Below are 13,967 nucleotides of genomic sequence, written 5' to 3'. Positions count from 1 at the left end.
CTTCATCTGCTACCTGTAGCTCTTATAAAGGCCACTTTTCCTTTTGCTAAATAAAAAGGGAAACTAAATATGCCCTGTTACACCCAGGTGCTAGAAAGATGCCAATAGCTTTGATGTGATGAGTGCCTAATGCTTAATCTGTGTCTGTGTGAAAGTTGACACAATTAGAGCAGTATGTGTCATCAATGGCATCACACTTGATTGCCCAAATTGGCCGCTTACACATCCTGGGCTAATAGCTGTTGGTGCACTGTTTCTTTTGTAATACTACTAGATTGGAAGGTTTCTTTAGCTTTTCCATTTCCCTGCTAGCTTTGTTTGTTGCAAAATAAATGAGATTGTTCGGTAACAGGAGAAGTGAAATGCAATCCTCACTTTTCAAGCAATGGTGAGGTGGCCGGAAGCATTGTATAATCAATAGCTATTATGCAATCTAATCTACATCCTTAAAGCTCTTCCCAAGCCTCTCTCTTTTGCAATTTTAAAGATATATTTTAGCTTCCTTTTAAGCACAGAAGATATAACGGTATATATTTGTTATAAAAGAGCAGAATCAGTGGTGGGTTTATGGTCTGCAGAGCCCTGAGCACAGCCCTGCTTGGGAGCCATTTTGGTTCACTTTTACTATTTTATTATTCACTAGCCGCTACACTTTAATTGGGGACTAGGAGGAATGTGGTATCTTAAAGACTAACCAATTTAATATGACATAAACTTTTGCAGACTCCCAAAATATATATATGGTGGGGTTTCACAGTTCCCAGAGAAACACAAAAACCACAAACATTTCCGTAGCCTTGCTAAGCAAAAATGGAAATATTATGGAAATGGAAATCCAAACTTTCACATTTTGAGGCTGACCTCAGGTGTTCCAACCCTGGATCTTCTGCAGAGGCAGGAACCTGACCGTGTGGATTGACTTTGGACCTTGCTTGTTGCACTGGTATTTGACCATTTGCACTGTCTGACTTCTCTCTTGTGTTGCCCTTGGGACTGTGTGCACTATCAGGACTTACCTGGTTCAGGGCATTGTAAGATGTGGAAGCTCTGCAAGCCCTTCATCCAGGTGCAAGCTGTATATATGTGTAAGTAAAACCATACATCATAAAGACACAACAGTCTCTGCTGTGCCTCATTGCCCCCAAAGGGAACACAGACCCTGGTCAGTGCACCTGGAACCCCTGGAATCTTGCACTGTTCCTGGAGGTTGGGATGGCACGTAAAAATGCCACACTTTCTTTACAAAGAAGCCCAATGTGTTTTGACCTATTTAAAATTTAAGCCTTCATCAGGGACTGTATTGCAGGGGGAGGCTAAATACATCACACAAGTTCCAAAAACAAGCATTTAAGCTTTCAACCATTAAATATATATATAATGTATATTGCTTCAAAGCTTAAAAACATTGACATAATTTTGTATCATTATATACTTAACTGAAAATGCAAAGCTGAAACAAGCTGCAGCAATCTTCTTTTACTAATGACTGAAATCATTAACTAAAAATGCCCAACTTAATAAACTATACAGGGACAAGGGCAGGTGTTAATTACTGATATAACCATAAGAACGTCCATTACAGTGCATGACTCTAAGGAAAGGAACACAGAATCTTCTCTAAACCACCTGGCCTATAAAAGAGGAAGCAACTCCAGTTCCTTATTAGCCCACCAGGGATGGGATATTGAGACCGAAACCTTTGACACCTAGCAAAAATAGATAATTAGCAAGGACATTTGCACTTTCTTGTACAGGTAGGCCACACCTTACACTGATTTCACTTATGGGTGTGATTGGAGAGGAGGTGGAGTGTAGAGAGAGATCAGAGGAGGCAGAAGAGACTTGTGGAGGACATTGGAGAGTCCTCTGAAGAGGTTGGAATGATTTAATGGGTTTCTTCCCATTTTATAGAGGGCATTCTGGCTTTACACAATTTTGCGTAATCGTGTCCTCCATCATGGAGGGCACGTATTGCGGTGAGATCACCTAAACTGCCTCCCTGTTGTGGGGCAGGACCATTTGGATAGCCACAACACCCCCTTGGTTGCCCCTTGGTTGCTGGGGCAGAAATTTGGCCTGTTGGGTCATCTATTGGCTACCAAGGGGCTATTTAAAGCTGCTGCACATTGCTGGGAGCTTTCTCTTTCCTGCAACGTGCATCGGATCACCCACCCTCCCACCCTTTATTTAGAGCTGTTCTTTGGCCTTGCTATGCCTGTCTAGGGGTCGTCTGTTTTGGAACAGGGACACGGTAGGAATTTTGCAATTTGGCTGATGCCATTTGATTTTTTCCTACCGTGTAGCAAATCGTCACAACTTTGTAAGGTTGGCGGTTAGGCATTGGTTCAATGTTTTGTGGAGGGGAAGTGGTTGGCTGTGCCAATAATTTCTGTGAGTCATACACAATTAATTATATTTAAGTAATGACTGTTCATCACATTAATTTGAAGTGAGAGATGAGCTGCCATGCCCCAAATGACTGAATCCCAAAAGAATAACTTCTCAGCAACTAGTTAGCATTTGAATTCCATGAATTTGATTCTTGTGCCCACCGTCTTTTCTACCTTCAATGTGACTTTCATGTAGATTGTATATTTTTCTCTAATTGCTGCAAGCTTGTTTGCACCTTGACCAAATTTCAGAACATTTGACAAATGACTATAGGATATTGTGCTCTTGCATATGTAAATACTAATGAGATCTCAGTTTAAATAAACAAAACCCAGACTGACAAGAGTTGCAGTGCAGGCGGCCATGATGGTGGGAGCCATTCCTAATCAATAATACGTCACATTGTATTAACTTTTGATCCAAAATCTGCATCGCCAAAGCACTGGGGCTAGACTGTGACAAAACAATGGTGTAAATAGTTAAAACTATTTTTTAAAAATAGTCACAGAAACAACAAATGGGGAACACAATTGGTAAATCCTATTCCAAATTCTATCCTAAGTTGCTGAACAGAGAAAACAAAACAAGATCCAATCTAGGATTATTATGGCACATTATGAAATGGATTCTAGACTGCTCTGATTTCATGATGTGGAAAATGAATGAGCGCATGTGAAAGATGCTGGAGCAGCACAACGTCAAAAAAAACCACTCTCAAAAAATGAAGGTGTAAGTTTGTGAATAAATGTAAATAAGGATTCAGAGAAAAAAAGCAGTTTACATTTGAGGTCACAGATCAAACCTCAATTCTAAAACTTGTATTAAATCTTGACACCCAAATCATTTCCACCTGTAGTAAATTTGGAGATATTTTTAACAGGCATATTGTCAATTCTGTAAGCTGCTGTATTTTTACCAAGATAAGGGGTGGTGTTTGACTTTTCAAAAAAATCTCTACAAAAAAACCCCACAAAAATTCCTGCTGGATTCTATTTAAAAATTAATTGGGACTTTAAATTCAACAAGAATAAACAATATTTGTATTCTCTTCCATACATATTTGTATGGTTTAATTTGATCCCAACATAACAAAAGACCCCCATTTTCCTTTTCTCCAACCACTATTTTATTTGTACAGTTGCCTATAAGTGCGGGTTTTCTATTGTCTCAGAGTATTTTGAAGGGTGTGATGCTTATCATTATTGAAGTATGCCTGGCACTTGAAAGCCATTCATCTGGTGTAGATAAGCTTGATTTCTTCCAGTCTTTTGCAATCTGTATCCAAGGTGTCACAATCAAATGTATAATCATGTAATAGTTGTTGTTTTTATAGGTCGCTGCAACAGTCCTAATAATGAGACAAGAAGATTTATGGGTTCATTTTTTCCTGCTGTTTCATTTAATAACTTTAATAATGTTTCCAAAAAGTCATTGTAGATTTACATGAAGACATTTTTTGAGGTTAGACTACTGTTATTTATACCTCCAGAACTAAGAATTGCCTAGAACTGGCTGCGTAGTCTTTTTATAGTTACTATGGTGTACAATGCTATGTGTGCACCATCCGGATGCAGTTTTCATTCGATTTTACATCCATCTATTGCTCTGAAGCTAATAGGTATGCAAACCTTTGCCCACTTTTAACAAGTTATATAGAATTCTTCCACTTTCTTTTGAGTCTATCATCAGAAATGTTTAACAATATAGTGATTGTATATAATTTATATATATTTTTGATAGTAAATGCCTTGTGTACCAATATTGGTGGTCTTAACTACACCGGGGATATTTGTAATACTGTGATATTGATATTAGGCAAGCACCCTTGCTAAACTGTTTTAGATGCCTGCTGAAGCAAGTCTACCCAGAGATATTTCCCAAATAGCCTTATTTGTGTTTAAAGTTTCTGATAATTTTTATATGTGTATTTTATTCATAATTTTATGACAATTTTGTGGTTGTAAATCAGACATCTTTATAAATAAACAGCATAAATAAATATCCATTGTGTTCGTCTGCTAGTGGAACAGACTTCTGCTTACACAATGGGATTTCCATGGACTGCCTATTCCAGAACCAAAACTACTGCTTGTTAGTGTGGACAATACAAGGCTCAACAGACCAAAGGTATAAGGTAAATACCTTATACGGTATAGAAGGTAACTTCCTATGTTCCTATGATATAGCTGGGTATCATCCATTGCCATCTTTTCTTTCAACCAATATTTGCTATCATACATTGAATAAAAGAAACTTGAGATTCATTAGGCACATAAGATGCACCCCAGTGGGAGCTGTCAGCAGATCAGCTTTGGTTCTACAACAGTATGCAGAGTTCTCTCCTGCTCTGGACATTCCCCTCTTAAAGACGGCCAAGAATTACTGGGTGAGCTCCCATTGCTCTGTCCCAGCTCCTGCCAACCTAGCAGTTCGAAAGCACTCCAGTGCAAGTAAATAGGTCCTCTGAAGCGGGAAGGTAAACAGCATTTCTGTGCGCTCTGGTTTCCATCATGGTGTCCGTTGCACCAGAAGCAGTTTAGTCCTGCTGGCCACATGACCCAGAAAGCTGTCTGTGGACAAACGCCGGCTCCCTCGGCCTGAAGAGAAATGAGCGCTGCACCCCATAGTCGCCTTTGACTGGACTTAACCATCCAGGGGTCCATTACCTTTACACTGTCATTATTACAAGGCTATACATTATATATTTATCACTCCAATCATGCAGCAAACCCCAAGAAGAACTGATGATTACTACTTAAAATACTTAATAGAGGACAGGGAACCAGAGATTACCTTAAAAGTGGCTAAATTCTGTGCTGCTGCTATAAAATTAAGGCATTACAAAAATTTTAAAATAAGTATTACAATAAGTATTACAAAATTTTAAAATAAAATTAGATTCATTTGAATGAATCTAATGGCCAATGTCTTAATATGTTTTAAATTAGTGGTTAAGGTTTTAACTTATATATATATTTATATGTGAATTCTTTATTGTGTATCAGCTCATAGAGTTTACTTTTAATCTATTTATAGCTGTATGCTCTCTGTTGTTGTATATGTTTGCAGTCTGGTCAGCGACTGAAATAAATCGGTTCATTAATTTATGGGGCAGGAGGAAGGGGGGAGGAGTTGTTATGCCCCATTCCCCACCTTGACCACCTCAAACTGACAATGCGTAGGAAGTGGCCATAGGGTCACAGATTCCCCATCCCTGCAGTAAATCATACAGACATCATGTGGTGCCTGCAAGTCTTTTCAAACATTGGATCAGAGGTTTATTTCTATCTCTTTTAGACATAGTATGAGGGAAAACTAGGTAATTGTGAGATGAGTCAAGGCAGTGAGCAGAACTGTTCTATGCAACAGGTTTATTAACATTTCAAAGCCCTGGACACACAAAGGGAATTAGTTATAATACAGTAAGTTGTAGCTCTTTCTGCTCAGGGTTTTAATCTTCTTAAGTTACATGTTTATGGAATTTACACAGTCAGATATCAAATGCTAATGAACCTGCCACTTACCAAAGCTCCTTTGTCCTGCCTCCTTTTTCCTCTTCTTAAAGTTGCCTGATCTCAAACATCAGCCTGATACTAGGAGAACTGCAGAACCTGAGCATGAGACCTAGGTGTATTGGCATATTACAAGAAGAGGGAAATGATCAAAACTTTAGAAATTTGCTAAATCCCTCTTCCAGAAAAAATATCTGCCTTTACAGGGCTTTTTTAAAAGGCAATAAGACAGGTGCCTTATTTGCCAAGCATGTAAAGCTGAACACACGCAAGATAAATGTAGGTAAGTTGCAAGTTACCTCTACTATGCATCTCAGAAGTGTATCATCCAATATGTATCATTTATATGGGACTTAATTGCAGACTTCCATGGATGTGATTTTCAAACACGTGGTATATTTTCAAAAGGTCCAAAGGTGAAAAGCCATATTTAATTAATTCCCCTGGTATCTTTTCTTGTGATTCTCAGGCAACTTCTTATAGAACAGTTTGGGAAACAAACTAGAAAGGGTGGGGTGAGCATCCACCTGTTGGCTAAGAGTCTGTAGGTGGAAACAGATGACAGCTAAGCATATGGTGGCTGCATAAAAGTCTTTCGAAATTACAGCTATTTGTAAAAAGCAGTCCTCAGTTTCCCCCTCTTAGCTCAGCTCAGCTTGTCGTCTGGGCAGTGCAGGACCTCCAGACATACTGCCCAGGCTTGTGGCCCAAGGAGGTTACTTCAGTTCTGCTAATGCAGCAGAAACAATGTAGGAGGCAGCAGTTGCAAGTTACCGGTCTCTGCAGTCACAATGGGTGCTGTGATTCTCCAACACTTGGACTTCATCCCTGGAGGCACACTCCATTGTCTCTCAAGACAGACCGGTGCCAGGTGTCAACAATAACGTGTGACAGCTTTTATGATCGCCTTGCACTTGCTGCTATGCTGTGAGCATGGAGGCCTGGCTGATCTCCTTAAGATGGTCACTCACCTGTTCCATCAACAAGAAAAAAAAGAATTACAACCACCCCTCTTCCTCTCCAACGAAAGGATTTAGAGCTCATTTACATGCATGAGGGTCATACAGGTGACTAAGAACAATGACCAAGAGCCTTAGGTTCTGGTTCCCCAGTTGTCTTTTTCTATAGGAAGCCTTTTAACCATTCTTAGGAGCTACTTCCTTGCCTTCCTACACTTTCTCTTCCCTCAGTCCAGATTTTCTAATACTGTACCGGGGATACTGAAAAAGGAGTGAGTGTAAGGAAATCCATATGGAGGGAGGGATAAGTGTGAGAAGGCAGTGATTTAGAGTACATGGTATGAACAATGGAGAATTAATGCAAATATGCTGTATCCAGAGTCTCTCAAATTATTTTCTCTTTCCCTTCCTCCCTTCCTTGTGTCTAGAGCACATGCATATAAATGCAGGCACATCACACAAAGCACCATGCAGCATACAGTCTGCCATTTCACATACAAAGACATATTTTCTAATTGTCAAAAAGTCATTGCAAGCCAATTATGTTTTTCTGGTATGTCTTTAGCAAAAGGAACTGCTGTGTTACCCTCTTGGCTTTTAAGTCAGAAGAGGACAGGCTACTGCAGAGGCAGTGGCCACGAAAGAGTAGAAGAGCCTTCAGCAATGTGTCCTAATAGGAGGGTTCACAGTGATTCTCCTTATGAAGAGGGAGGTGTTGCAAGATTGCCAATGCATTTTCATCCGTGAGACATTGCTGGGCTGGGCAGGCATCCCAGCTGCTTTGATGTTGCTTGGATTTCTAGGTGAAACTTGAAAATGAAAATCAGTTCAGCTTTCAAATGCACTGGCACACTCTTGTGTTGAATCTCTATTATTACAGTTTTAAAAATGAAACTACCTGCTTCTTTTTAGGAAATGAATGTGACAAGCAGCCCTAAACACTCACCACTTGCAAGCATTTCACGTTGATTTAAATAAGACCTCCCTCTAATGGACTGACCGTCAGCATTTCCATTTGCTTGATTTAAAAAAAAAAAAATACAAAATGAGCTTTAAAAAAGTGAAGCGTCTCCAGTGGAGTGCAATGTTTCATTTCCTGGGACACAAATAAAGGAATTCTGTATCCTGCACCTTCACTGTGAACAGCAGCTCAGACTGAATTTTCCTGTTTTAAAATATGAATAAAAAGCAAAAAGGAAATAAGACATTTTAGGCAGCAATCCTTTTTTATAAACGACTTTGAGGTTTTTCCTCAGTCAGGAGTTATATAAAGTCTAACTCTAACCCATAACCCCCAACCCATAACCCTCACCTTAACCCTAACCTTTACCACTAACCTTAACCCTAACCACTAACCCTAGCCCATAACCCGAACCCTTAACCCTAAACCACAACCCCTAACCCCCATCCCCTAACACCAATCCAAACTGCTAACCCTAAACCCCAACCCTTAAACCTAACACTAATCCCAACCCTAATCCTAACAAAATTTCTAAACCAGGTTAACCAGTGAACCAGAGTCAACCAGAGTCAACTTCATTGGATCCATGCCATCAAACATGGCTTGAACAGAGGTCTTGTTACACATCCTCAAAAAGAGCAAATTGTTGGCCTAGATAAACACAGCTCACACAACTCTGTATGCAATTATACAGAACTTCCCAATGACCAAATATAAAAATAAGACATTTATATTCCTCCAAGTGTATGTTTCTTTAAATATAGCTGTGCCCCAGCTGTGTGAAATCCTAAGCAAGATGGCTGGATGCAAATCTCTGTTTCAAATGTCTTCCTCCGGTCAGTCTGCAGTGGGATGATATGACAGCAAAACACATGCTAAAATAGAAAGGTCAGCTCCATAAAAGTGAAAATGTGCTCTACTCATTTTGTAAGGAAACTCACTTAGGATTCCACACAGCCAGGGCACTGCCACTGAGGTTTGAGTGATTGAGAGCAAAGCTACAACACTCCCAGAGATGTGGACAGTTTTTCCCAGTCTGTGGATTATCCTTTAACAATAAGGAGATTCTTTATTGAACAAATGAACATTTGGATGGAACTTTGGCTTTGAGACATCTTGTATTGAACTTAAATGATTTTGGTATTGCATGCATAATGTAAAAAGCTGTATTTAAAGAAACGGGACACTTGGAATATAAATGTCTTATTTTTATTTTTGGTCTTTGGGAAGTTTGATATAATTGCATACAGAGTTGTGTGAGCTGTTTCTCTTTATTTCTCTGTATTTCTTTGTGTTGTGTTTGGCCTAGAGGAAGAAGGAAATTTCTCAACTGATGTTAATCATTTGCCAGAATCAGTCCATGTATTCCATCAACTATGTGTTCACCTACTCTTTAAAGCAGGAATGGGAACACCTTTGTACTTCTGTCAAGGGTCACATTCCATCAGTGGTACTCTGTTGGAGGCTGTGTCCTGGCAGTGGGTATTCCAGTGGAAATGGAAATTGTTAATGTTGTCTTACTCACCCTAGGTCCAGAATGGAAATCACTCCCAGCATCCTGCGGTGTTCTTGTCAATCTGCAAACAATATATATGACTTCCCCATCCCCATTGTTTTCCCTTAGTATTAAAATTAATTGTTGTGGCTCCCACTCAATGGAGAATTTGAACTTATGTTGCATTTTCTACCAAAATCTTTAATGCCCAAGTCATTGCAATACATAATCAAGTTGCTGATCCAACAGTGACACGCCCCCTGCAACCTCCTTATAAGGAAAAGGAGCACACACAACTCAGCACCAGAACTTTGACATACCCATTCTGTGCTCTGGCACAACACTTTGGTCCGTCCCAAAGTCGCTTGCTAATAAGTCAAACGTATTAATTGATTTAGGGATGTGTGCATGGAGCAGCGGAGACCAAAAACGGGAGCTATGTTGCAGGCCACAAAGGGTGTTCTATGCATAGATTATTGGCTTGCTGTCATGTGCGTAGATATGATGGTGTTCTCCAAATAGTACCAGGTGCTGGTATATTTATCTTGGGACCAGGACACTTAAATGAGTGTCTCATTTCATATATACTTAATCCATCACTACAGGAGAGGACCTCCTCCAGATGCCATCTTAACAGGAGGTGCATTCCTCACGATAGAGGATTCAGCTTTTTCATGCGGTGGAATTCGCTCCCATTGCATGGCACACAGGTTCTGTCCCTCTTGTCTCTTTGGTGCCTGCTGAGAGTTTTTCTTTCAATGAAAATTTTAAATGGAGATCTTTATCCCAGTCTGATTCTGTACAGGAACTATTTTAACTGTTTTTATGTCGGGTTTGTTGTTGTTGTAGTAAAAATGTGTTATTTTTTGCAGGTGGAATGGTTTTTAATTGTTAAACGTATTGAATTGAAAATTGAAATTGAACTTAAATATTTTATTGTCACTTGTACAACTTGTATACAGTGAGATATGGACCTGGTTTAACTATCTGTTCGTTTGTTTCATGAATGTACCCGTTTTGTTTGTTTTAGAACTGTGCATTTTATTGTTGCAACCAACTCTGGAGCCTTGTGTTGAAATGTGGGTAAGAAATCTAATAAAATAAAGGTTTGGGTTATAATCCTATTGTCTCATGGATGACTGATTTCTCCAATTGCCTCTGACCTTTTTCTTTCTAATCTATCCTGTTATTTGGAGAAGGGCAATGTCCATAAATTGTATGTTTTCGCTTGACTCAAACACAAGGATAGCAGCCAGGTTTAAAGCCGAGATAGTACAGTGTTAGCATCTCCCAAGTATTTAAATCTGCTCCTCAAAGAAACAAAAAACATCCTGGTACCTGGGCAAGGTCTCAGGCTACAAGCGGACTGTGGGGCTGAGATTAAGGGACTGGGCAGACCAAAGTCCAGATCTGGCCACTCAAACAAATATAATTTAAAAGAGAACAGTATCACAAGTAGTGATAGCTTTAAAGCAGGATTAGACCAGAAAGGTCAGGCTATAATGGCTGCTAACTCCAATGGCTGTGTTCTGCCTCCACTGGTAGTTTGCCTCTGCAGGCCAGTTGCTGGGAATTACAAATGGAGAGTGTGTTGCTGCACTTGTGTCCTGATTTGGGGTTTCTCACTGCGAGAAAAGAATGTGGAATTAGATGGACCTTTGGCCTGATCCAGCAGGGTTCGCCTAATGTAGCAACTGCAAAAGCAAAAAAACCATCCCTGGCAACAGAAATACATTAAAGGAGCAAAGAGGAGGCAGGTCACAAGCTGTTTTTGCTGTATCAAAAAGAAAAGATACATTAGTATCCTCCTGAGTTTATGTGAAGTCAGGGTCAAAAGGCATCAGGCATTCCTCACAGAATCAAGGGCATGCCGGTACTTGCTTCCTTGCTTCCTGGCTCAGACTTTGAGGCCTGCCTCTTCCTTCCCCAGATGAACTGGGACAGCAATACTGGACTAAACATGCAATCCTCAAAGCATTTCCATTTATTTCAGGCCAATTAGGAGTGTAGCTGAAGTAATCAAATGCAGTTGTGAATAAGTTTTGTTTTTAGAGCGCTGATTCACCACCCCACAGTTCAGCCTGTGTACTTCTGAGCACAGAACAAGATGCTCGGGCTCCGGCCCTTCAGCTTCCAGGCCTCTTCAGGCTCAAAAGTCACACGAAACAGGGCTGCACTGGGCTTCTATGGATGCCTCTAACCAGGACTGCCCCGTCCATGAGGCAAGGGGAGGCGACTGTCTCAGGCAGCAAGAGCCACAAGGGCAGCAGATCTGTCCTCCCAGGAATGCTTTACTTGCTGAGGCTGCTGCCGCCATGGTGGTTTATCCGTTGCAGTGCGCTCCTTGAAGGCCGGATGTGCCTCGTCCTCAGCATCCCCACCCCCCGGCTTCTGGGCAAACAGGAGGTGCTGCTGGTCTCCTCCCACCCTTGTTCCTGATGCAGAGCTTCAATCGCCCCCCTCCCCTAGCAGGAGCAGTGCCATTTTTATGGTTCATCTCAGTGCCGAAGTATCCTGGGCCAGCCCTGCCTCCAGAGCGGTTACTCAGCTGCACATCCTGTCTCTTGCTCCAGTGTCAGTAACTTGGGCCGCTCAGTTTAAATCTGTAAAAGCAACTCCACTTCCTTGCTGAGGATGGATTAGTTTTCCACTTAAATTTCTAATGTGGTTTAGTCATAGTAATATAAAGTGACAGAGCAGTGCCACTGCAACTGCAAATGTAAGCTGCTTAGTGGCTTTCGGCGCCTTGACGCAGGGAAACCTTCAATGCTCCAGATTATATTACACTACACTTCTATCCACTTTTCTTCCATGGAGCTCAAGATGACATACAACTCCAACATCCCTGAGCACCAGTTCTGCTGGCTGGGCTGGTGTAAGTTGGGAGTCCAAGAATATCTGGAGGGCCCCACAGGTTCCCCACAGACCTGAGACCAGAGAGTCACTCCTCTTTCCAGGACCAGAAGAACCACGACCTGATCATCAAACTGTGATTGGTTCTGAGGCAACAAGAACTGGGCCTTCTTGGTGGCTGCTCCCTTCTTGGAGAAGCCAGACTGGCTTCCTCCTTGTCCTTCCGCCAGCAGGTGAGGACTTCCTTGGAACAGTATTTTGGGAACTGACTGCTTAAAGGTGCAGTGTAAATATATTCTTATATTAACTGGAACTCTTACGGTTTTTTAAATGGCATCCTGAGTGTAGAATTCAGTCAATATTCTCTTAGGTGAAGAGAGGATTATTATGGGTGGGCTGAAGCCAAATGAGGCAGTTGACAGAAATTTAGATGCAGCCCCTATAACTGCACCTTTTTTAATTAGGGTTAGCAATGTTGGAAGATTTAGGACAGATTTTTAAAAAACCTCCCCCTTCACGCAACACACAAACTACAGAACTCTGCTGGTTCTGCCCCAACTCCGCGGCGAGCTCAGGCGCCTCGGGCATCCGCGGGGGCTCCCGCCTTGCCTTTAGTGCTACGTTCCGAAGGCGCCTCCCCGGAAGGACAAGGAAGCCCCCCCGCCGCAGAAAGTGTCGGCGCGCCTTCTGGCAAGCAAGCCGGGCTGCGCCGGGCGCCCTGCCGCCCCCCCCCCTCGCTGTGCACGCGCAAAGGCCCCCCCCCCCGCAACAGGGCAGGCATTTCGGCCGCCCTTTTAAGTTTGGCCCCGCGCTTCACTTCTAGAGACGGACGGAGCAGCAGCAGCAGGACAGCCTGCGCCCAATGCGACACGCGGAGAAGGAGATCAGGCGCCCCTTGGCGCTTGCAGGCCCGGCCCCCCTCCCTTCGCCGGAGGCGCGCCCGCGAAAGTTGGCGAGAGGCCGCCTTCTCCTCCGTCCCCCCCCCCGCTTCCCGGCATGCACCCCTTGAGCCCTCCCCCGGCCGGGCCCACCCCCTCCAGCCCCATTTACGCCCCCGCCAGGTGGGAGCGAGCCTTCTCCCGCGGCGCCTCGGAGGGCAGCGAGCATGGCTTCAAGGCAGCAGCTGGGTAACGGGCTCGGGGGCTGGCGGGGCCTTTGCGCTGCGCTCTCGGGTTGCGGGACGGGGAGCTCAGGGCGCTTCGGCAAGTTGGGCAGCAGCAGCAGCAGCAGCAGCGTCCGCCCACCTGCGGGCGAGGAGGGGAGGGAAGCGCGCGAGGGGCGCCTGGCTCCTTCGGGCTGGCTCCGGGGTTGCAAATCCCAAGCTCGTCCGGGTCGGAGGGAGCCGTGCTGCTTCCGGAGGGACCCAGATTTAGGGCCGCAGCGACAGAGCCCCAGTAGCCGTGTTTTTTTAAAATATATATATATAAAAAGGTGGCGTGGCTGGAAGAGTTAAAGTTTCCGTCTCTGCTGCAGAATCGAGGGTTAGGGTAAGAGTTGCGAAAGGCTCAGGAAAGGGCCACCCAAATTATCAAGGAGATGGAGCAACTTCACCCCCTATGAAAAAAGATTGCAGCATTTGGGACGTTTTAGCAGGGCCGGCCCACCCAGGAGGCAAAGTGAGACAACTGCCTCAGGCAGCAGATCCCAGTGTCAGTCCTTCTCCCGGTCCCGTCCCCCCGTCCCCCCGCCTTCCTGGTGTGGATGTTCCCTCGCCCCTTCTTCCCTGACAGGGAGGGAGCTGCCATTTGGGGGTCAGGTGACCAGCCCTGCTGATAGAAGCTTATAAAAATACTCAT

General features: G+C 43.1%; 1 protein-coding gene and 1 long non-coding RNA gene across 2 annotated transcripts in view; one reads left to right on the top strand and one right to left on the bottom strand.

The window, feature by feature from the left end:
• Positions 1–5,790: 5,790 nt before the first annotated feature.
• Positions 5,791–8,128, bottom strand: LOC308484857. Its single transcript, XR_013990142.1, has 3 exons — positions 7,449–8,128; positions 6,203–6,874; positions 5,791–6,015 (listed from the first exon to the last, which is right to left on the bottom strand). It is a non-coding gene; the product is annotated as an uncharacterized lncRNA (long non-coding RNA).
• A 5,071-nt stretch (positions 8,129–13,199) lies between these two features.
• Positions 13,200–13,967, top strand: part of ATIC (5-aminoimidazole-4-carboxamide ribonucleotide formyltransferase/IMP cyclohydrolase) — a 30,433-nt gene continuing 29,665 nt past the window's right edge. Inside the window, exon 1 of the mRNA XM_080982272.1 lies at positions 13,200–13,298. Within this exon, the coding sequence (XP_080838398.1) occupies positions 13,277–13,298 (22 nt within the window). The 5' untranslated portion in view covers positions 13,200–13,276. The remainder of the gene's footprint in view (positions 13,299–13,967) is intronic.

The sequence above is a fragment of the Podarcis pityusensis genome (assembly GCF_964106645.2).
Source record: "Podarcis pityusensis genome assembly, chromosome: 1".
Taxonomy (NCBI): domain Eukaryota; kingdom Metazoa; phylum Chordata; class Lepidosauria; order Squamata; family Lacertidae; genus Podarcis; species Podarcis pityusensis.
The sequence above is the reverse complement of the archived record's forward strand: the minus strand, read 5'-3'. Positions and strand labels throughout refer to the sequence as shown.